The following is a 23328-nucleotide window of genomic DNA, read 5'->3' as shown; positions in this document are numbered from 1 at the left end:
GCCTCCATCTGCTGAGAGGGAGAAATAACCCACTTGTCGGGGCTGGCCTGGTGTAGCAGAGTGAGATTGAAAAGTGCATTTAGTTTATTACTGGAGTAGATTAGCAGATATATATAGACAGCCACCTCCTCACCTTCTTGTTATCAGTCGCCTGGATCTGACTGTCTTCTCTTCCTGCTCACTGTCTGCACTGCTAGCTTCCTCATTTTCACCATCTTCTTCCTCAACCATGGATGCTTCCTCCTTCCATTTATTTCTGATGGAAACAAAATTTAAACCATTACAGTTGCTACATACTGCCTGGGTCCAAAGCACATTGCAAACATAGCATCACCCCCTCGGAACAGCCGTTCACTTTACCGACATCGCAATACCTGTCTAAGCGGACCATGCCAGAATATAAATTTGCAAATCGTAAATCGCACAGCAACAGGACATGCCTAACTGTACCAGTATAAGAATAGTGCAAGCCTACAATTATTAGATTTTTTTGTACTAAACCATGCTGTGGCAAGATCATTCTGTAACCTCGTGAACCTTACCACATGATACTAATGTAGACAAACTCATAGCCCTTCTCGGTTATATTAAATTTGGTAATTGTAAATTTGAATGTACTTGTAGAAGGTAATCCCAACAGCTTGTAAATACTTATATTTCTTAAATCCATATAGGATAAAAGGTTTTAAAAAGAAAGAAAATGACCAAGATTAATGCCATGTGTTCTCATCTATCAAATGTGTCTCTAGACATGAACATGGCAAAAGGGCATCTGTGTGTGATCTCAAGAACTTCCATGTGCTACATCTTTGGATTATTCTTAGGTTGCTTCAATAAAAAGCATCATGGCCTAGTGTCACATTTTCCTCCTGGGTCAATGCAATGATTACATTGCTATCAGCAAAGTCTTACAGCCCGGAGTGCTCCAATACGTCAGCTCTTTGTCAACTGCAAATTTAATGAAGCATCGCAATGATGGAAAGAGAAACACATAAGCCAATCCTGTCTGCCCATGTCCTTCCGTCAGAACTGGCAGCCCTCCCACGTTTTTGTATTTCAGACCACAGAGGATGCTCAGGAAAAGGTCTGCAAAGGTTCTGCGCTGTATTTAGTACCATTACATCCTTTTAAAATTCTGCCGAAATGTAAAAATCTTTCTGAACAGGACATTAAATTAAGCTCTATGCCAAAATCCTACTACTATTTTGACAGTTTACAAATTTATAAAGCAAAAACAAAAAAGGTGAACAAAAAAAATACATTTCAAGGGGCTGCAAAGCACATTCTAATTTGAGAGCAATTTTGAAGACAGAAACATGTAGTTTTAAGGTTTGGTGAATGTGAAGAGAAAAGTTCTCCAGGAAGACTTACTGCTTTCTAAGAAGCCTCTGACCTCTTCTCTTCGGGCTTCCATTCTCAGACTCGCTGCTCTAAAAACATTGAAAGGAAAAAAAAAAAACCAAAAAAAACCACACACCATCAAATTTCCATCCCTCTGCGCCTTCCCTCTTGGTCACATCATTGTCCACATGAATACACAGACCAGTCACTTGGTTCAGTATAGCACATGGGAAGCCTGCACATGGTCTATAGAAGTACACGACCTGGTTCTTGTGTATGGCCTAGCAGCTAGGCACAGACCGGCATTACAAGCAAGAAACAGCTATCTGTTTTTTAATTTAATTTAAATGTATTAAAGAAAACAGGTTAGCAAGTTGGTCAAAAACACCATCATTAAACAAGAACAATTGCTCTTAAGGAGTTTTACATCATAAGTCCATCCCAAAAACAAAAACACATCACGGGGTATGCCAGCTACCCTTCTAACTACAAGACGTGTGGGGCACATGCCATCATTTTGGAAAGGAAAAGGAAGATAAGTTGGAAGTCACAGCTGTGATTGCAGGACGTCTTTTCCCTAAATCAGAGGACTGTGCTACACTACCTTTGCCACTCAGTAAGCCTTTGGCAGAGTCAACCAGGTAGTAAAAGTTCTTGTAATCTTTGGGCTGCCAACAGAACCAGAGACACATGCGCTGACCAGGGATTTTCCAAAAACATTAGGCTTTATACAACTCTGACAAAAGGATCATCAGTGTTACAAGGTACTAAGTACGTCTGATTATTTTTAAGCAAAGGATGTTTTCAATCTTTTACTATAACAATTTTTCCGAGCTCTATTTGATGTTCTAAAGAAAACCAAGAAGATAAAGGCTTTAAATTTTGCACCCAAAACCATTTTCTTTGTGATTGATAAAAAGTAAAATGCTGCCAATGGCAAGGCTCGTCGTCCAATCTAAGCTGAGGAATAAACGTTTTCTGACTTTTTCAGCCAGGAGGATGTCGGGTATCTCTCGTCCAAGAATAAAAAGAGTCTGTTCTGACATTGTGACCTGCCTCACCCAAACTCTGAGCAGTCCCTGGTATTTGGGGACAATGTAAATCTCTCTTCCATCCCCGCCTTAGTGTTCCTCTACCCCCCAGTGCACTTCGCTGGAGGATTAAGGCTCGTCCATCATTCCTCTTAAAAGATCTCCTTTTCAAAAGGGACGTTCCGAGCTTTCAGCTTCAGCCCAGAGGAAGGCATGCGTGAAATGCCACAGAGCAGCAGGACACCCAATGCGCCTCAAACGTCTGTGGCTGTCAGAGAGCCTCTTGCTAATGTTTACCTTTAACATCAGAGTCCATTTTACAATTCTGCTTGAGACCCTGACAAATGGGTCGGCTTCTCCACAGAGCATCACAGCTGCAGGCTCTAAAAAAAGGAGCCAAGTCAAACGCTCGCGTCTTCGGCGTGAAACTCGTGGAGGGAGGGTGGGGGGTAATGGGAGCGCAGTTGACAAAAAGGCACCACAGATTCTTCTGCGGAGCGGAAGCCACAGAAGGTCAGAGTGCGCTATGGTTTAGTAACAAACCCAAGGGTTTGTTTTTTTTTTTTCAAACTTTTGTACATTATTCTAAGGATTTTTTTTTTTGGGGGGGGGGGGAGGGTAGAGCAGTTTATAAAACCAAAACAGGAACAAATTCATAGAAAAGCAAACATAAGCTAATGAAAAGTATCTACAGATTCAGAACTTAAAAAACATTCATTCAATTTACACCGACTGGTAAACTCTTCTCAAACGTTAAGTCTACAGTCGCTTAGCAGCATCCCCCAAACCCCAAAATTCGGCTTTCAGATGTGTTTCGTGTTAATTCACCTTTTACTGCTTTCAAGGTTACAGCAAAGGTTTCTTGCACGGGGATGGCAATATTCAAAGCCTATGCCATAGGTAACACACACTGTGCCTGTGGATGCTGCCGAACAAGTCAGTGTTTAACACCACACACACACTTTTTACCTGTGGATTCTGGGGGGGGCAGAAAGAGGAACTGTATGCGTGGATGTCCTTATTCAAACCTACCTGAGTAGCTGCAAACGTAAACATTAACCAGGCAGGGAAAGCAAACACAATCCTGTGGGCTAGTGTGACAGCAAAAGCCTGTGCAGCCTGCTGCAAAGCCCACGGCACCAGACACAGGCCGTTTTGATTTATTGCCCCCACAGCAACTTGCCCATCCAGCAGTTATTGAAGGTAGAGATGCATTATTTGACTTGCATAAACAGATCTGCAGAAATATCTTCAGTTAGGAAAGCAAGTATTGGAACAATGTTTCTTGTCCATCTTCTATTCTATACAGGGTGATGAGTTCGAACATACCAGCAAGTCAAGTCAAGAGCCTCTGAGCCAAATTGTACACGATTGCAATAGTGCTCACATTTTAACAAACCAGAAATAAATGCACTGGATGAAATACAGAAATTAGGATACCGGAAATCTGCACACATCTAAAATACAGGCAGAAGTGTACAAACACAGGAAGGGGGACCTTTAAACCAACATGCCCTGTGTTCAACAGCCCTTTGATGAACTATTACTGCAGGATGGTGCATTGCACTGCACAAAAAAAAAAGGATTTCAGAGCCACAGTTGGGCAACTGTAAACACAACCAGGGACAAGAAGGAATCAGAAGACAACAGGAAATGGACACACAGCCTAAGAAGCAAGGACTTGAAACGGGTGTGACCAAAAGTCGCCTGAGCTTCTCACAACACAACACCTTCTGCATTTTTTATAAGCAAATTTAAGACAAGGAACAGACAGAAGGCAGAGCTGTTTTATTGTTGCAAGTTACTTTCTAGGAAGATTCCAGTTTTGTTTTGTTTTTTTTATCATTTGCATCATTGTACTCTAGTTTAGATTTCTATTAAAAAAAAAAAAAAGCTTATTAGCTTGGACTAAGTTTGCCCGACTGGTTTCATCATTCAGCCTAAATTTCGATAGTCTTGAAATAAGGCAAATGAAAATTACTTTTAAAAACCATTAAGACATTTCTGCCAGTGAATTTTTTTTTTTTTAATTTTTGTAAAATGTTTTTATTTGTGATTTTTTTTTTGGATTTTTCCTTACCTCAACTTTAATATTAAATCGAGATGGTTCTTGTCTGCATCGGTTTGACCTCCTAACCCCATAAACATCAGGATATGTTTCCCACATCTGCAAAATAAACAGACCATCAGGGGCCTGCTTCATCCCACCATTTAAACTTAGGTCAGCTTTAAGAGAAATAAAATAAAAAAATCCATCTTTGCTGCTATGCTGTTTTATAAAGTCTTAATTTTTCAGTTTTTCTAGTTAGTAAGCAAATTTTTTTTTCCGATTTCCTCAGTGCGTAATGGCACTTGCTCACGTCCGAACCTCACAAAGAATGCCAGGCGCAGAGGACGTGAAGTTCCAGATAGGGTTCATAAACTGTTCTCAAAACAATTTAAAAGGTTTCTGTCGCAAAAAAAAAAAAAAAAAAAAAATGCACCTGTTGCCAATCTCCACCAAGGAAGAGTGAACTTCCATCATGCCCTCTACACAAATCGTGTGACACCACTGATCTTTTGTTTATGTTAAAATCAATAAAAACCGTTGAACAATAAAACAGGATATAGTGGTGGGGTGGGGGGAAAGAGGAGATTGTGTGTGCACCCAACCCCTCCCAACTGGGGCTTAAATCTCTGTTCAATTTGAAGACTCAGTAAGACGTTATCTGATCAAATGAGGAGGGAAAATTTTTTTTTTTTTTTTTTTTTTTACAGAAGAGCTTGTTGAGTCTTCTCGGCTATGCTAAATTCCTCCCAGGTCGGAAGTCATTGCTTTCTCCGACAGAGACCAGAGACCCCCAGTAATTAGGAAAAGTCACTTGATCTTTAATCGGGGGGGGACACAGTTTAACTTCAAAGTATTAAGATGCACTATGATTTTTTATTTTATTTTTTTTTTTTAAACAAAATCGCTACAGTGTTTTACATTGCATCATGCTCTTTAAGCCCTGGATTTCCAAGCAGCGCAAATAAAAGTCCAATAATATCTACGGAGAAGGGAGGAACATGCCAAGCCTCAGATTTAAGCTAACTTATAACTAACGGAGCAGGCCAACCTTAAGCGCCTCCGCCCTGCCTGCGGCTCTGCGGAAAGCAGCGATACCTGTTTCACGTCGGCCAGCCTCTCCTTCTTACTGGCAGCCTTCTCTTTGGTGTCCGTGGACGTCTGCTGGGATTTGGAGCCTGCCGACTCGCTCCCGGACTCGGACGGGCTCTCGGAGGACTCCGTGCTGCCGTTGGACTCGCTCCCATGTTCGCTTTCGGACTGGCTGCCCGAATCGGAGCCAGAGGCCGAGTGATTGGACTCCTCGGATGCTGAATGGCTTTGGTTTAGAGAAAGAGAAGGGGAGCGAGAGAGAGAAAGAAGAAGAATACATACAAAGTAAATGCCTGAGGACCAGAAAAGGTTGTTTCACAATTCTAGCACATTTCTTAACAAATGTGTCTTCTCTTTTAAGCACAGACGTCCATGGGTATTTTTAAGACATTTTGTCAACCTCAAGATTTACAGATAAACTTTACTTTTCTTTTCAAGGTTTTTGTGATAGTACAGCAGCATCAGAAAAACATTTGCCTTTTTACAGATACCAAAATCTAAAATAAGACAGCCAGGGAAGTGTGGATAACATGAGAGGGGATCTAGTGAAGCTTGAGAAATGGTCTCGTCCGGTAGTGGAGATTTAATGCTTAAAAATGTAGAGTCTTGTGTTTGGGTTGCAAAAACCTAAGGAAGCAGTACTGGCTAACGAGTGAAATTCTAAGCATTAAGGAATGGTTCGGGGGTGATCATAATTTAATGATCTTAAGGGAATCAAGCAGCTGGATGAGGCAATAGCAAAAGCCAGAAAGATGCTTGGCTGCATAGGGAGAGGCCAGGCCAGCAGTTAAAAGGGAGGTGATAGTGCCCCTGTATAGGCCCCTGCTGAGACCTCGCATGTTTAATACTGTGGACAATTCGGAAGACCGCACCTTCAAAATAGGATGAAGTCTGTCCAGAGGGTGGTTACTAACATGGTCAGTGGTCTTCCCTGGAAAGATCTAAAAAACATGTATACTCCAGGAAAGAGGAGATCTTTTATCAATGCAAAGGGAGGTGGGTCTCTCTCAACAGAAGGAAGGCTCTAGAACCAGCAGTCATGGAACGAGGGGGGGGGGGGGGGGGGGAAAGAGGGCAGACTGAGGAGTAATGTAAGGAAGTTTGGTTTTTTTAACCAAAAGCGTGGTGGATGCCTGGAACAGCCTCCCAGTGGAGGTGGTGGAGTTAAGGGCTGCATCTGAATTCAAAAAAAGCAAGGGATAAGCTCAGGGGAGGGGAGGGATTGTAAAGCTGAGCTGAATGCTCTTTTCTGCTGCCATGTTTCTATGTTTTAAGAGGATGCACTGTAGTCTTATGGGTTACGGGTAATGAACAACATTCGTCCCCAGGTAGAAACAAGAACAGTTTACCAGCTCTTGCTTTTGTTCCCCCGGCCAGCCTGACCTGAGCATGTTAGGAGGCAGAAATCACATCCCTGACTGCCAATTCAGGATGCGCACGGACCAAGGTCCAGCGCGAGCCACGGTCTTTGTCACCCAGCCAGGGAATAGTCATTTCATTGTCCGGGTTAAAAACGGGGAGAAAACCCTAGGGGAGCTGCAAAACAAAAAGGTTCATGGCTCCAAACCTGGTAGCCACTGGCACCAACTGAGCTGAAAAGTCCAAAAAGGAAGAGGAGGAGGAAAGTAAAGAGCAACGTCACTTGGAGCAGCAAAAGCCAAAGACGATCACGGCAGGAAGCTGGCCCGTGAGCTAACCTATTCCTTTCAGGGCCTGTAAAGAGGGGAAAAGGGCCCACTTACATCCCAAGCTCCTCAGTTTTAGATGGAGTACATGAAACCCCAGCTTCTTCCACCACAATCTGGAATTCAGGCCATCTACTAGATCCTATTTATTTATTCTGCATCTTGTTTATAGGGACGGTGGCAGCTCTGTGTTTATAGGCTTGTTTCAGAGCTTTTTAAAGTCCATATAAAATCCTGAACCACCTATACGAATATATATGACGTTTGAGCTTTGTTTAATTAATAGATTTCTACATAGCTTGTTAGGTGCTTTCATTGTACTTGATATTTAACATTCACCCTTAACATAAGGCTTGGGGGTAACCTGCACAGAGCGGCAGTTGCTATCCTTAAGAGAAACATGGGGGTAAGCTGCATGGAGTGGCAATTACTATTGGCTAGGCAACCTGGATGGACCCTTTGGTCTTTTTCTGCTGTCATTATGTTACACCGGTTTGAGTTACTCTGGTAGGGTATATTACAAATTGGGATTACAAGATAATATTAATATAATCAAGGCCAGTGTAAACCGGTCGGTACCCTCAAAATAGTTATTTTCCAAAACCCACTTCTTTTAAGTTCATGAATTATTTCATTAAGCTTCTCAACGTGGGCCATCTGATGCACCTTAGAAATGCAAATCTCTTCAACACGTCTTCGGGCTGTGCAATTCAGGTGGCTAGCAGACGAGGAGGGAGACGCACAATATTACTCCAAGCTGGCATACCACCACAGGTAAAAAAGAGGTCTACAGAAATGGCCATTCACACCACTCAAATTTGGCAAGTGTTTTGTTTTTTTTAATAAAGTTTGAAGCTACATGTGTAAAAGTTTCTCTTTCTGCAAGTGTTTTTGTTGTTTTTTTTTTTTAGCAGAGCTCAAATATGTGCAATCATCAGCCAACACAATGCAAATAATTCTGGGATTTCTCATGTGCACCGAGTGCAGGTGCACAGGTTAGACGAAACAGTGGGAAAGGGGCCTGTATTAAACAATGGGTTTTGGGTTTTTTTTTGGGGGGGGGGGGGGGGGGGGGGAGTGTGACAGCATAGCAATTGGTTCCTGCCAGCTTGCAGCTCATTCGGAAGCAGGGCTGGGAGCTGGCACCAGAAAGCTTTCCTTTGCAATGACTCAGGAGAGCTGTTGCGCTATTTCTATATCCCCTCCCAACTTATTTCAGTACATTCAGGGCAGCAACAGCTCTCGCAAGCAGGGGCCATGAGCCAGGGATGAATCATAAAGCTAGCCAGGGTGTTGCCCTCTGAACACCACCACCGAACCTCAGTTAGGTTCTCTGCCAGGCAGGACGCAGGCCAAACCATTCAACCACCATGACCCCCCAATGGTATCTTGGAAGTTTCCAGAACTGGTATTTTGGATGCCAGACATAGTGGAAAATAGTTAATTTATGTAAATTTTAAATACCAGCAGGTAGTAGCTATAAATTTTAATTACTAAAAGAAAAAAAGATCCAAGGTACTTTTAAGTGCTGTGACTTGTAAACATTGAACAAAAATTGTATTTTGTAAAATCTGATCACTCAAAACCTTAATGGAATTAGCCTTCCCCCCTCACTAATAATCCAAGCATGTGACATGAAAAGAAGTTCCCAGCTCCATATTTACATTAGACCAAAGCATTTTTTTTTTTACAAAGCAGCTGCATTTCCCACAAAAGGCAAGCAGGGGGCAGCACTGCCGCAGTGGGGACACACTTCATCCAGAAATTCCTTTCCTCCAGGCTGAGCAGGCGCCATTTCAGGCACAGGCAGAGGGGGGAGGGGGGAGGGGGAGAGGCTCCACCATTTTGAGACTCTTACTGCTATTTTAGCCACTATCTAATCAGGGAGACTTGGGGGGGGGGGGGGGGGAAGCATCTTTCATAGCAATGTAATTACCTCTCAATCCATCCCCCACCCCCAATAAGTAGTAAGACAGGCAACGGCAGTGACAAGTCGTTTTTCCTCATGGAGAAAGAGTAGTAGCAGCAGCACAGGATTTATAGACGTGGCTGTAGTTTCTCTTATGCAGAACCAAAGCAGATAGCTAACGCAGATGAGAGGGTGGAGACGTGGGCATAGTTCAGGACGCTTGTATTATATATGTATTAAAAAAAAAAAAGCCAGATGAGTGTGTAAAAGTAGCACTGATGTATAGGAGGCCTGCATTCACAATTGCACCTTTGAGCCCAACCACTAAAAAAACAAACAAAAAAAAAAAATAATTGTGTGCGGTCTTCTCCCAGCCCCCACCACACCTATGCCTAGTGACCAGGTCAAAGAGTGACAGAATACACAGGCCCTATGGCCAGATAAATGACCCTGTGACAGATTTACATATAGTGCACCTACTGCGCCAAGCCCGAAATAGGCACTGCCCTTCAGCCCCATGCTCCCTTAAAAATAAAAACGGTCAGTCTTTGCCAGTATGGCGTGAAGTCCACGTTCCAATGCGACAGCCACATTTTGAGCATCCACACCTGAACCTATTCAGAAGTGGAGTGGGTTCTAGGTATAACAGTGTCTTCCACATAACCCCAGTGAACACGCCTGCACAAGGGTGGTTTTAGGTCAAGCGGATGAGACCCCCAACCCTACCCTACCCAAAGCCCGAAAGGCTGACCATTAGGATTAGAGGAGAGAGTGTGGGTGTTGGGCTGACTTACCTTCCAATTCTCAGTCAGCTGCACCTCATGTCCAACACATAACAGTTGGTTTGGTAGATGGCGGTTCAGCCACCTGCAGGTGAAAGCTGGTGGCCAAAGGTTATGGTCACTGTTGGGCACTGGAGCTCTGCCACAAGGTTTTGAAAGCATGAGAGTCCCTTACTCACTAACTGATGGCACAATTCCTCATTTTTATACTATGTACTAGGTTTCCAAGTCAATGTTTTAAGGCAAAAATTGTCTGATGTAGTAAAAAATAGAAACAGACACACTTTAGTGCGGTTAGATGTTAAAAGTAAGGAAACGACTCACCAAGAAAAAAAAAACAAACTACTGCCCAGGAGTAATCAAAATTTGACTTTTTAATCCTGAAACAGAAGTTGGATCAGTGGTACTGAGGTAGGTTAAGTTTAAAAAATAAATAAATAAAAATCTAAAACTTCAAGAGAGCACAGATTATTCATAAGACTCCAAACTAGGAAAGGAAATTTGACATTTAAATGCTCCCCCTCCCTACAATCAACGTGCAATACTAAAATACCTCCTTGTTATTTTACCTATTACTGATTGCAAGTTAAAACTCTTCCCCCTCCACTGTGCCTGCTTTTTGTTAATAAACTTTAGTTTGTTAGCTCTGTCTAGCGTGGACCGATAACGATCCCAGCCTTTTCTATATTTGGTCTGTGGGAGCATTTCTAGACCTGTGTCAGGTTCTCAGTGTTCCTAAAAAGCAGACAGGGATAGCATGTGAATAGGCTACTTGCCCGGACATGAGCAGGCACCCAGCTTGCAGATAGGCCTGAACAATGCTTGGCAGGACCTACCACATGTCCACACTTCAGTAGGTGTTATATTGGTAATATACTGACATCTATAAGCTTGAGAAGCACTACTAAAAGCAGCAAGACAATTATTCCTTTTTAATAAACTAGGACAGGGTTAGGGTTTCAGTTTTGTAATGTGCCATGTTTGTTCCAGTCTATGCAAGAACAAGTGTTAAAAAAAAAAAAATCAAACAAACAACAAAAAGACAAAACAACCACTCTCCATAAAAAACAAACACTCAAGCCACTTCCCAGTTATAAAATATCAGTTTCCATGTCAGCTTAGTATTCTGGGGAGAGGATGTTTTGTTTATTTCCACTTCTTCCTCAAAAACAAAATGACAAGAGCTAGGTTTACTGGAGTAAGATACTTTTTCCTTTTCTGGGTGGAAAAAGGTTTAACCCAAACCTAAGGTTGTAGGAGATTTTGGGGGGGGAGAGAGAAGCCATTTTACATCAACTACAACAAACTAGCAGAGGCTGCCACTCCAGCACCAAGATAATGGGGCTGCAACAGCTCCACAAGGCCACTTTAAGACCCTAGTGGCACAATCCACATCTTCAATCAAAAAAAAAAAAAAAAAATTCATTCTGAAAGAGTAGGCAAGTTATTGCATCTCCAAGGTGGGTCAGAATCATTTATTTTCGCAAATCTAGTGCAGTCCCTGTGAGCTACAGCAGATGTAGATTAACATTAATACTTAAATGATGTGTTAAGTCAAGAATTTTCCCTTTATGGGAAGTCTGCATAATGTTGTACTGAAGAGACAGGAGAAGGTTCCAGGGCTAAGTAGTCATCTTTTGGAGCGAGGGTGGTACAGAGTTAAGACAGCCTTGGGGGCCTCCACTGAAGGACCAGGTTCTAAAAACCCCCGACTCCAGGGATAGAGATGTAAACAGGCCATAGCTGGGACCCTCCGCCCAGGCTTACAGCAGGGGAGAAGCAGAGGTTAAGGCACAGATCCTCAACCAAGGTCGCAGGAAGCCTGAAGCAAAAGAAACTTAAGACTCCCGCACGACTGTTTTGAAGCTTGAAAGGCGCCTGGACTTAACTGCTTGGGCCAGGAGGCAAACTGTGGCAGCAGGGATCTCCGTCCGAAGAACCTCGAGCTGATCCGGACATTGTGAATAACTAATTTTGATAATGGAAAGGAAAAAGAGGTCAGGGTAGACCAAAAAAATATGCTGCGTAAGAGGAACTGTTACCGAGAGAAGATTTATATTAAGGACTGTAGTTTTTGTTACTGTGCTGTTTCATTATGTTGGAGCACATTCACGGAGTGGACAATGGGGTTTTTTCTTGGGAGTGACCCTGGCCCAGTACTGGTCCTGCAGGTTATCCTGCCCCCTCCCCCTGGGAGTTTGACCCCAGTACTCCCTCCCCCCCCCCCCCCCCCCAAGGCTGGGAAGATGCCCCATGGAACTGAGGTTACAGTAATATTTGTCCTGAACAGAAGAGAAGGCTACAAGCTCTAGCCCAGGTCTGGATAAGAGCTCAAATCAGAGGTGCAGAGATAAAAATGTTCCCGGGAACAGGAAGCCATCTCCTCATCCTAAGGCAAAAAGCAGAGCCTCCCTTTGTTATGGGCAGAATTCATCCGTACATGAAAAAAAGGACGGCTAGAGGCCACCCTACAATTCTATAACATTTCAGAGCCAGAACAAAAGAGCAACAACTGCTCCAATGGAATAAAAAAAAAAAAAAAAAAAGTCAGCTCCGGTAAGTAGGTGTTTATGTAAAAGCAGATGCTGAGTAATACAATGCTGTGTCTAAGCCGCCCTGCTTGCTCTGATTTGCTTAATGCGTCTGTCTTTCCAGTCATATTGCTCCGTTTTCTATACTCATTTTCTCTCTCCTTACATTCGTCTTGTTTTTGCAGGTTCAGCTCCCGCCCGCCCCCACTTTGGGGGGGCGGGAGCTGAACCTGCAATGTCAGTATATTATCATAAGTCCCCCCCCCACTTTGGGGGGGGACTTATGAGCTGCTCCCCTCTCTCACATCCTGCTCAACAGCCACCTCACGACTTGGATACAGCTCATTCATTTCCAGATGCTACCATTAGCATTGGTCACCCATAGCTCTTCTCTCCTGGACACACAGGCAGAGAAAAGGCCCAAAACACTCCATTCAATCTGCCCAGCAAGCTTAGCTTAGTATCTGCCGCGCCAAACAAGTCCCCCTCTGCTTATCAGTTTCCCAGTCCACGTCAGAGCCCTTATTGGTTGCTGTTAGGGTCCAATTCCAGTTACCTCTTACCGTTGCAGCAGAGAGCAATGTTGGGAGATGCATCAAAAGTATCAGGCTTATTTTGGATAAGGGTAGTAACAGCCCCATCAGCAAGTTACCCCCCATTTTTGTTTTATGAGGCTGTAAAATTCAACATACTTGTTGGTTGTTGTCTGAATCTAATTCCACCTTATCATCTTTTCCCCCTGCTGTTGATGCAACTCCAGCATTACTCTCTGCTTCTACAGTATGCAAGCTTATTGGTTTAGGATAGTAACCACCATACCAGCAAGTTACCCCCATTCACTTTTCTTCATCCTCTTAGCCTTTAGGAATCCGTGTTTGTCCCATGCCCCTTTCAAATCTTTTTTTTTTTTTTTTGTCTTCACCACTTCCTCTGGAAGGGCATTCCAGGCATCCACCACCCTCTCCACTAAGAAGTATTTCCTGACATTGATTAGGCATCCTTTGCCCTGGAGTTTCATTTTGTGACCCCTAGTTCTACTGATTTCTCTGCAACAGAAAAGGTTTGTTGTTGATTATGCCCCATTAAAACTTTTCAGGTATCTGAAGGTCTGTATCATACCTCCCCTGCACCTCCAGCATATACATACTTAGGTCCTTCATCCTCTCCTCACAAGTCCAGTGATGGGGGTCTACCCACTCTTTGCCACCTCTATCCTGTCTCAGTCCCTTTTGAGATACGGTCTCCAGAACTGAGCACAGTACTCCAGGTGAGGCCTCACCAAGGACCTGTACAAGGAGACAATCACCTCCTTTCGCTTACTGGTTCTTCCTCTCGCTATGCAGCCCAGCATTCTTCTGGCTTTAGCTATCACTTTGTTGCACTGCGTCGCCGTCTTCAGATCCCTAGACCCCATCAGCCCATGGTCTCGTGCTTGCTCTGTGCACAACCGCTCTTCACACCCCCCCCCTCCCTCCACATACAACTCTTTTGGATTATGGTGTTGTACTAAAGCAATGTGTGTGTCAGGCAACTTATAACTCATGCGTATCAGAATTAAAGGAAAAAAAAAATTGAGTCAACTAAAACCAAGGAGAAGAATATGTAATATCAGAATGCTGCTCCAATACTTGGCTCATGAAAAATATACAAGCAAAAGCTTGGTTATTTTCATTATAATTCAGGGGAGGTTGAGAAGTTGGGCTAGGAAGTGCCGTTATGACATTATGTGGTTATGATTAAAATATGCAATAAAAATATTAAAAAACCAAATAATGTACACTATGACATCTGAATGAGTGGTTTAAAAGCATTCCCTTAAATTATTCCTTGAGAAGTGGCAGTTGAATGTAGGATGGATAAAACACAACACTGAGGGTAGTTCTGTACATCTGTGATATTCTGCACTTTTAGGAGGAACGTGGGTAGAAAGGCAAGGTAACCGAACCAGTTGCACCTGTTGCAGTGGTCCCCAAACCACTATTGATACCTTCCACCCTCCACACACACACACTGACCATGCACAAGATTGATTTACATTTCCCGAGTTGCTAATGTGTGCTAACATCTCAATCATTTTCATCATGGATATTCTGGAAACTCAGCTGGCTCAAACAGAACAGATTTGTAAACTACTATGCTAACCACTCTATCAACTTTTCATTTTCTCTTCTTTAGATCGTGCTTCTCCACCCTAGAGCAAGACAACTCCTATACCTCAAAAGTTAAAAAGAGTTTGTCCTGCACAAGCTCTGATCCCTCCCTGCATTAAGAACTGCACTATGTTAAGTAGCAGCAGTCCTTTTTCCTTCCGTTAACTTTTTTTTTTTTTTTTTTTTTTATATGTGCCAGGCTCGGCAGAGTCTACAACTTAACCCAATTTTAGTAGAAGACGCCAGTTAGCTCAGCAAGTCATCTACAAAACTTCACAGGGGTAGTCTTTAGGATGTGCTGGGTATTTTCTAAGGGCCGGATTTTAAAAGGGTTGCGAGCATAACTTATGCGCGCAACCCTTTTAAAATAAAAAAAAAACCCCTGCGCGCGCCGAGCCTATTTTGCATAGGCTCGGTGGTGCGCGCAAGTTCTGGGGCTTCGCAAGGGGGCGTGGTGCCGGCCTGGGGGCGTGGTCAAGGCCTCCGGACCAGCCCCCGGGTCAGGTGATGGCGCGCCAGCAGCCAGCCGGCGTAACTTTGCCAACAAAGGTAGGGGGAAGGGTTAGAAGGAAAGTTCCCTCCGCGGCCACTCCGATTTCGGAGCAGCCTCTGAGGGAAGGGGCAGCGCGCGCAAGTTGCACAAATGTGCACCCCGACCCTGGATTTTATAAGATACGCGCGTATCTTATAAAATCCGGCGTACTTTTGTTTGCGCCTGGTGCGCGAACAAAAGTACGCACGCGCGTAGATTTAGAAAATCTACCCATAAGTGTCTGGATTGGCCACTGATGGAAACTGTATGCTGATAAAACTATAGACAAACTTACAGATGCTTAAACTACTGTAGTGATTGCATATATGAGATTTCTAATCAAATATTTAAAATGGTTAATAATTGGCCTCACCGACCAACACGGATTTAAACATCTCTACCTAAGAGATGAGCACCCCATGGACTCAGCAGGCAGGAGGCAAAATGTCTCCATCACAGTAAATTGTGATAGCTAGCCCTTTCCAGATTAAAAAAGAAAAGTAAACGATTCTCTAAACCCACACGTGACACTGCTGCAGCTGGCAGTTCTAGATACTGTGCTTGTCCAAACCTCAGAACTCCATTGTTGGTTATTTTAAGTCTTCCATAATAAAACAGTCCAGCGTTTCTTGTGATTGTTACTTTACACTTGCTTAAGCTTTTTTGCATTTGGATAGGACCTCGCTGTAGAGTTCTACTCCGTTTTATTGCTAGCTTGTATCCTACCCCACCACTTAAGGTAGAGATCTCCATGAGTAAAGTTAGGACAGACTTACATAATTCCTACAGACAGCATCGACTATAATACACAGCAAACTTTACCTGCCCATCATTGCTCAGAGCTCAAAACATTTATTTAAAATGAATGTTCTAAAGGCTGATGCAAGATGTTAGAGACTTCATTTAGGTGCCTTGATTCTTGCGATGTCCATTTCTAAACAAGCAAAAAGACCAGAGGCATGGCCCCAGGACTGCTCTACAAGAGATTTGTAGAAGGAAGGGGGGAGTGGAAGTATGGAGGATTGAGTGATGGAAGGGGAGGAGGATGACGTGGGTGAATGGCTTTGGAAATTGGGGGGGGGGGGGGGGGGGACGGATGGACTTTCAAGGTACCTTTTGCCAAGTACTTCCATTCCCCCCTCAGGACACTTTCTCACAGAGGCTTAGGGGGAGAAACAGCCAGCAACTTTGGAATGAAACCAAAAGCAAATGTACAGTTTTCCTGTAGAAAGCAACAGGGTAGAGGGGCTTGGGGGGTTCCCCCCCCCAGAAATTCAGTTCTCTGAAAACACCAAAACTTATGCTTCTGGTTTCCTAACTCAGCCAATGTACAAGTTTTCTTCCTCAATGCCAAATTTGGTGAATTGTCATCGTTTGAGAGTTATTGTGCCCACGGACAAGATACACAGGTAAGGTACAGGCCACCTATATAATCTGTCTCAAACTTCCGTATGTTGAAAAGCATAAAAAAGGTGCCACTGAAGTCACGCTGGCAGCTGAGGTTGGGACAAGAACTGTGTCAAAAATAGGTTTCCCAGTACCATGCGGGAGCCATGAGAACTATTTTATTATCTGTTAATGAAGTATTGGAGCAATATCCTGTATCGATCAGAGGGAACATGGAGTAAGGATGGTGGATAAAGGGAGAGAAAGTAATAGTTAATCTTAAAGATTGCAGATGGCTCACATTTAATCTTTTTGACTGCTATCCAACTGTAAAAGCAGCCATTTCTGGTGTGAAAAGCTGAAGAAATAGCATATTAATAAACTTAACAAAAACTAAAATGTTTAATATGCTAACAAATGACAATCGGCATAAAATGTTTAGGGATTTGACCTGCAGCCTTTTAAGAGTCATGTTTTAGTAAAAAAAAATGTATTAAATATTCCTCTGAATAATGTGTTGTATTCTGAAGTCATTCCATTACATCTTCAAGAGGAAATTGCTGTGACAGATGACACCTCTGCCCCATTTGCATAGCAATAGTGACTTGGAGCTTTGTAGCTTAAAATTCTCCAAAATTATCAGTTTCTAATCATGGCAAGAGACACAAATTAAACTTCTTGCAAGGATGTCACCTTTCTTTGTCCAACAAAAGGCGACAAATCCGTTAATACAGGTGATATGGTTTAAACAGGCAAATTACTTTGAAAGCTATCAACTCACTTTGCTGGTTTAACATCCTTAACAATTCTAGAATTCAACATCCTTAACAATTCTAGAATTCAACATCCTTAACAATTCTAGAATTCAAGATAACAAACACTCAGTGGGGGTCTGGCTTACATACAAAGTTCCATTCCAAACAATTCCAAAACATATTTAAGCTTTGCTGCTATAGACATGTCTTTTTTTTAGTGGATTGTAAATAAACAAAGCAGTTCAGCAAACAGGAGTTAAGAAACAGGATCTGTGCTGTGTGTGGGTTACAACATCTGATTAACTTCATTCTATTTCTACCTCAGAAAAAAAAAAGTTATCAGGGAATGTCAAACTTAAAAAAAAACAAAACACACACCCCCTACTATTTTACTGGCAGTAGTCCCCTCCTATGCATACAGGTGCATGATGGTACAAATAACTTAGCAGGAAACTGGGAAGCTTCCGTCTCTTGAAAGAGGTGAAAATGTGTCACGTGCAACTGTCTGTGAAATGTCATACAAAGTAATAAATTGTGATGAGAATCCTGGAGCTGTCAAAAAAAAAAAAAAGTCAGGAAAAGCTCATAAAAAGGTAAACTGATTTATACCAAAACAGAATGATCCTTCCTTCTCTCGCCACATAAGCCCATTTTTTGCATGCGAGCCGGCGAGGGAGATTAGTAAGGACTCAACACCACAAGAAGTATCTTTAAAAAAAAAAAAAAAGTAACAAACATCACAAAATGTTAATACTCTTGCAGGGCTGAAGAACAAAACGAAAGCTGTGAGAAAATCCTGAAAACCTAAAGCAAAAACAAGCAAAGCTTGCCACCGCCTCTCTTTTCCCAGGGCTGGCTCCGGCAGCGGCCGCCCTCGTCGGGAGGGAGGCGGCGACTTGGGCTGACGTCAACGCCAGGCCCCGCCCTCATCAGCTGCTCCCAAGCTTCTGACTCTTGTTACCAGGAGAGCCGGCAGCCAATCGCAGCCCGCCGCACGCCCGAGCTGCCCTTTGAACTCCCCATCAGTAACTTCCTGCTGCTCGTGGACTACACACACAGTGCAATGCAGTATGATGTCTAGCTATGCGGCACAAAGGAAAAGCCATTTTGTGACTAAACTGGACCTGCACCAAATGCAGGAGATCGTACCGTTTTTTCTCCCATACAAATGGACCCACCTCATCTTTCCCCGTTTAAAACGTACAAGGCAGACTGCCCCACTAGGCTGCACTGCCAGCTTCAGACTATGAAGCTCTCAGAGATGGAGAGTTTTGAGCATATAAAGTTATTTTTATAGAACAGCACTTCCATAAAATGGCTGCCGCACAGCAGATGGTATATAAAACACAGCAGAAAAAAAAAAAAAAAGCATTTCAATGAATCTGACCATAATGTTTATAAAAAGAGAGAAAGCTAAACATTTGTGAACTAAGACGTTTTGTATGAATGGAGATTTCAAAGTGAAGCCTTTTAAAGAAATAAAAACTTAAGAATGCAAAACCAGCATTTATAACACTATTATACAGACCTCTGCAAGTCAAATAGGGCCAATTCTCCTTGGCACTGTTTTCAAATGTTCCATATTAAGTGCAAAACATGAACTGTGCCCAGTTCGTATCGGTTAAGTGGCTAACAACCCAGTAAAAACAGCTTTAGATTTACGAGATTTAAGCAGGAGATGTAAACGTTTATACAAAGCAGATAAACGGTAACTATGTTTCTTTCTAGTTTCCATATGCATTAACAACAATTTAGCAAGGAAAACAGTATACATTTAAAATCTATGTAGCAGTCGCTGAATGAAGTAGTGTAATTGCTGTGTCAGTCCAGTTAGGTAGAATTAAAGAATAAGGTGGTGGGAAGGGCCCTTTTTAAAAATAACGCCATTAAGTGACCATTTGTGTGTTGTATACCTATCAGGACAGTGTCAGATCTGATGCAAGGAAGCCCGTTACAAACAGCTAGTCAAATTAAAAAAAAAAATTGCCACAAGGTTTGCAAACCATAGCTGACCAAAAAATACATCAAGATCTACTTTATCTTCACGTAACAGCTCTGGCCACCTACCGGATACTATCATGGGCCCAAGCCACATGCTTACCAAGTTGGACACACGAACCATATGGGCTCAACCACCAGGAAAAAAAACCGAAAAACGACGAACCAGACTGACCACCAATGACAATGCAAAATAGTTTAAATCTCTCAGTAAAGAGAAATGGAAACATTACACAAATCCTATCCACATGAAGTAGTATGCATGTCAGTCACAGACTGGAATTCTGTGCTACGCGTAAGTGGGAAGTGTAAGTGCAAAACATTTTTCAAAGTTTACGACCATGCGATTACACTTTGCTATCCTACTTTACCCACCAGAGTATTATACAAGTAGAGTTTCCTGTAAAAAAAAAAAAGAGCCAACTGGAACAGGTTAAAAACAAGCATCAATTAATTCTTTAAACTATGTTGCTATTTGATATTTCCAGTTTAAACTGGAGATATAAATCTTGGAATTTTGATAAATGCAATCTACTAACGCCATCCCCTTCTCTTACTTTTTTCCACCAATCAATATTCCAAAAAAGCAGTGTCAGACTGGGCACGTTAGAATGACAAGTACAAAACTAAAAGCAAATGAAGTTAAGAGCACTATACTTAAAATGAAGAGAATTCAAATTGCAACAACTGGGCCCTGGCAACAGAAAGGTAGAGCATATTTATTAATCTGCTCTCCACATAATTACTATTGACAAGAAGTGGGTTATATTAGTTGTAGTTTTCCTATTGTTATGGGTGGAGCATACAAGGCACTGACCTAAGAAGAAAAAAAAAAAATACTCAACCCCCAACACAAACTCCCAGAACAGGTAGAATGTATGGCTTGATCAACCATGCTAAGCAAGTGGCCACTTAAAAATGTACTTGAATCTCGTGAAAATCAGGCACATCAAGGACAGAAACTAAAGGTTTTGCATAATTATCTCATTCACTATGCCTAGATATCACAGCTGCCCTCTTTCAGTTAGAAAGTTACTGAAAAGTTCTAAAAATAAATAAAAACTGATAGAAACAAAATGTTTTCAGAAATCTACTTCATGCTTAATAACCTGAGCAAACCGATTAAAATATGCAAAGGAATCACTGGAGTCTTTAAAAGCTTTAAAATCTACAAACATTAAGAGTCAAATTATTATATATAGTATGAAATTCTGAGATCATACATGCTCTTAAGTCGTTTTACAGCTTGATTTCATAGTAACAGCAAATTGTCTGACTTAAACGATGGTCCCTTTAAAGTATGTAAGATTTAATAAAATCTTCAATCAATATTTGTAACATGCATGTATATCCCACAAGCACACTTCACAAAATACTGGCCCTTCCAGGTTTTAGTTTGTTAAAAAAAAAAATAATAATAATGTTAATGCAATATTAACAATTTATGCAATATGGAATTTCTAGTTCCATTGAAATTAAATAAAGAAGCAAAATACAGAATAGTTTAGAAGAGTTTAGTTTTATTTAAGCAATATTTAACAATACTCAATTTAGGTATATAAGGTCAGGATTCAATGTGTACAAACAAATGATTTTTTTTTTTTTTAATTAAAATCTAAAGGTTACTTTTAGTTCACGAAAAGCCAACATAACGTTTAGAATGTTTCGGTTACCCACTAGAAATGAACACAAAACTTAAGATTGTTAATGCTACCAAATATTTATTTATATATAAAAAAAATGCATCCCAACATCAAATGTAAACATACAAAAAAAAAAAAAAGTATGATTGATAAATAAAAAGGTCAAACTACAAACTCTCCAAAACAAGCAAAAAAACTACACAGCAGCAGCAAAAAAAAAAAAAAAAAATGAAAGCCGAGATCCAGTTCAGAAACCACAGCACTGTATTTATCAACATGTATGTGTTAACCCTTAAACTTGACAAATTAAATAAAAAAAACAAACAAAAGCTTAACAGCATTGCATTAAAAGGAAAAAAAAAAAAAGTTTGTCAAATAGAGACTTTGCCAACCGTATTTAGACAGGAATCGTTTCCATTCAAGGTTTATTTCTTATAGTACTTATTTGCAATAATATAGTGGGACCAGGCTTCCATGACCCTCACTTAAAACTTGTGTGATTTCATACATTTGTGCAAGGGTAAAATGTGCCTTCTGTGTAAAATGGTGCAATGCAGCAATGAGTAAACTCACAAGGTCATTTTTCTGCAGCACGAAAGAGGTAAAAAACCTTAAAATCCAATGCTGAAATTCATCCCCAGCTTCTGCCTAGATAGAGTGATACATTTTGCCCTCCCTTCCTTAGGCCCTGAAAAGTCACATCCCAACTTTCAGAAATTTGCCATAAAAAAAAATTTGGGTGTGGCAGATCAAGAATCTCAAGGTCACTGCTGGGGAAAGAAAAACCTTTAAAAGCTGTGAAAACAGCTTTGGGGATCAATGGCATTAAGGGGGAGGTGATGTGGCCCTGGGCTGTCAAAAGGTAAACAATCGGATCAGATGTAGGGAGAAAAAAAAAAAGGGGAAAAAAAAAAGTTGAAGATCGTACCTCGAAGCATTACTGTGGACTGAACAGTCCTCTTCTGGATTTTTGTCCTTATTTCTCATCATCTTTTTAATCTATAATTGCTGGAAGATTTCTATTTGGCTTTGATGTCCTGTGTCCAGGTATTTACTGTCAAAAAGTTGAAAGAAAGGTAAGGTCCCAGGCTCCTATCGTTTGCCTTCGCTGTGAAAAAACAAGTCAGTCTTGACGCCCGCAAGGACATTGTTAAGAACAAAGCAACGCTACTTGACACGGAAAACACAAAAAAATTAAACATTTTTTTTTTTACTTAATAAAACAGGTACATCCGGATCAGAAAACATCCTTTCCCCTCCCCCAACCCGATGTGAAACTTTCTCAAAGTAACACGATGCACTAAATAAATCTTTTATCCCGTTGCGTCATCGGGGGGGAAACAGCACGGAAGAATATACAAACATCCATTAGCAAAAATAAAAACAAAACACAACACATTTAAAATAAGAATTAAGTTCAATCGCACCTACCTGATCCATGCAGAGCCAGGGCGGTATTGATGTTACTTTCAGTATCGGAGAAGGAAAAAAAAAAAAAAAAAAAGGATCAACGCCGCGTCCAAATAAAATTACGTTAAAAATCGATCCTCCACGAAAAAAAAAGATAACAAAAACAACAAAAAAAAAAAAAGGTATAAAGCAAGGGAGGCGAAAGGGAATACCAGGAGAGGCGGGGAAGAAAAGCCAGGCAGGCTCATTAGGAGAGCAGACAAAAATGGAGGTACGCCATGGCTTGTAAGCTGGGAGGAGGAGGAAAAAAAACAACGACCCGGGTTCCCTCTCGCAAAGCACGCAAACGAGCCCCCTACACCCTGCTCTTCCCGGGGGGAGGGGGGGGGGGAGCGAGGGGACCCCGGGTGCCGGGAAGAGATGGGGGCCGGCTGGGCCCCCGGAAAGTTGCGGAAAGTTACAGCCCAAGTGTGGGGAGGGGAGAAGCCGGGGAAGCTCGGCTCGCTCGCGCGCGCGCTCTCTCTCTCGCTCTCCCTCTAAGGCACAGCCGCCATCTAGAGCTCCTTCCCAGCTCTGAGAGCTCTGCCTGTGATTGACACACACTGCATTTACCCCAGAACTCAGGTGATGCACCATAGACCCACCCCTTCATTTCCACCGAAAAAAAAAAAAAAAAAAAGCAAGCCAGGGAGACTCCATTTAAAGAGCCCCCCACTCCACCCCAGACCCCTTCAAGGGACTCCAGCAACGGGGGGGGGGGGCGGGGACATTAACCCCATCCCCTCTCAGGCACCCTTTTCATGCCAGAAAGATGCATATGGCTGTTCTTTTGTTTTAAAGATTTGCTAAATACTGCAGAGTCCTTAGATTTAATTACTTCCTCTCTGGACAGGAAGTGGTGTCCAAGAAAGCCATTTTGAAGGAATAAATGGTGCTTGGGCTCATTTCAAGAGTTCCCACAGGTATTCAGAATATAGGGGGGAGGAGCTCTGATCATTAGGTAAGTTTTACAAAAAATATGAAATTAATACTTTAA

General features: G+C 42.0%; 1 protein-coding gene across 5 annotated transcripts in view; it reads right to left on the bottom strand.

Moving 5' to 3' along the window:
• The window catches only part of CHD2 (chromodomain helicase DNA binding protein 2), a 112177-nt gene extending 89231 nt beyond the window's left edge, over positions 1-22946 (bottom strand). The window contains exons 1-6 of one of the 5 annotated variants that reach the window (XM_029574574.1): positions 22314-22946; positions 21811-21936; positions 5518-5737; positions 4453-4539; positions 1372-1430; positions 134-256 (exon numbers count right to left, since the gene is read on the bottom strand). In XM_029574574.1, coding sequence (XP_029430434.1) covers positions 134-256; positions 1372-1430; positions 4453-4539; positions 5518-5737; positions 21811-21872 — 551 coding nt within the window. In that variant the 5' untranslated portion in view covers positions 21873-21936; positions 22314-22946. Of the gene's footprint in view, positions 1-133; positions 257-1371; positions 1431-4452; positions 4540-5517; positions 5738-21810; positions 21991-22313 lie in introns of all 5 variants that reach the window. The other 4 variants (XM_029574573.1, XM_029574570.1, XM_029574569.1 and 1 more) reach the window with 4 other exon arrangements.
• Positions 22947-23328: the final 382 nt, after the last annotated feature.

Source organism: Rhinatrema bivittatum, chromosome 13 (assembly GCF_901001135.1).
Source record: "Rhinatrema bivittatum chromosome 13, aRhiBiv1.1, whole genome shotgun sequence".
In the NCBI taxonomy this organism is placed as follows: Eukaryota; Metazoa; Chordata; class Amphibia; order Gymnophiona; family Rhinatrematidae; genus Rhinatrema; species Rhinatrema bivittatum.
This window is presented reverse-complemented; position numbering and strand designations above follow the sequence as displayed.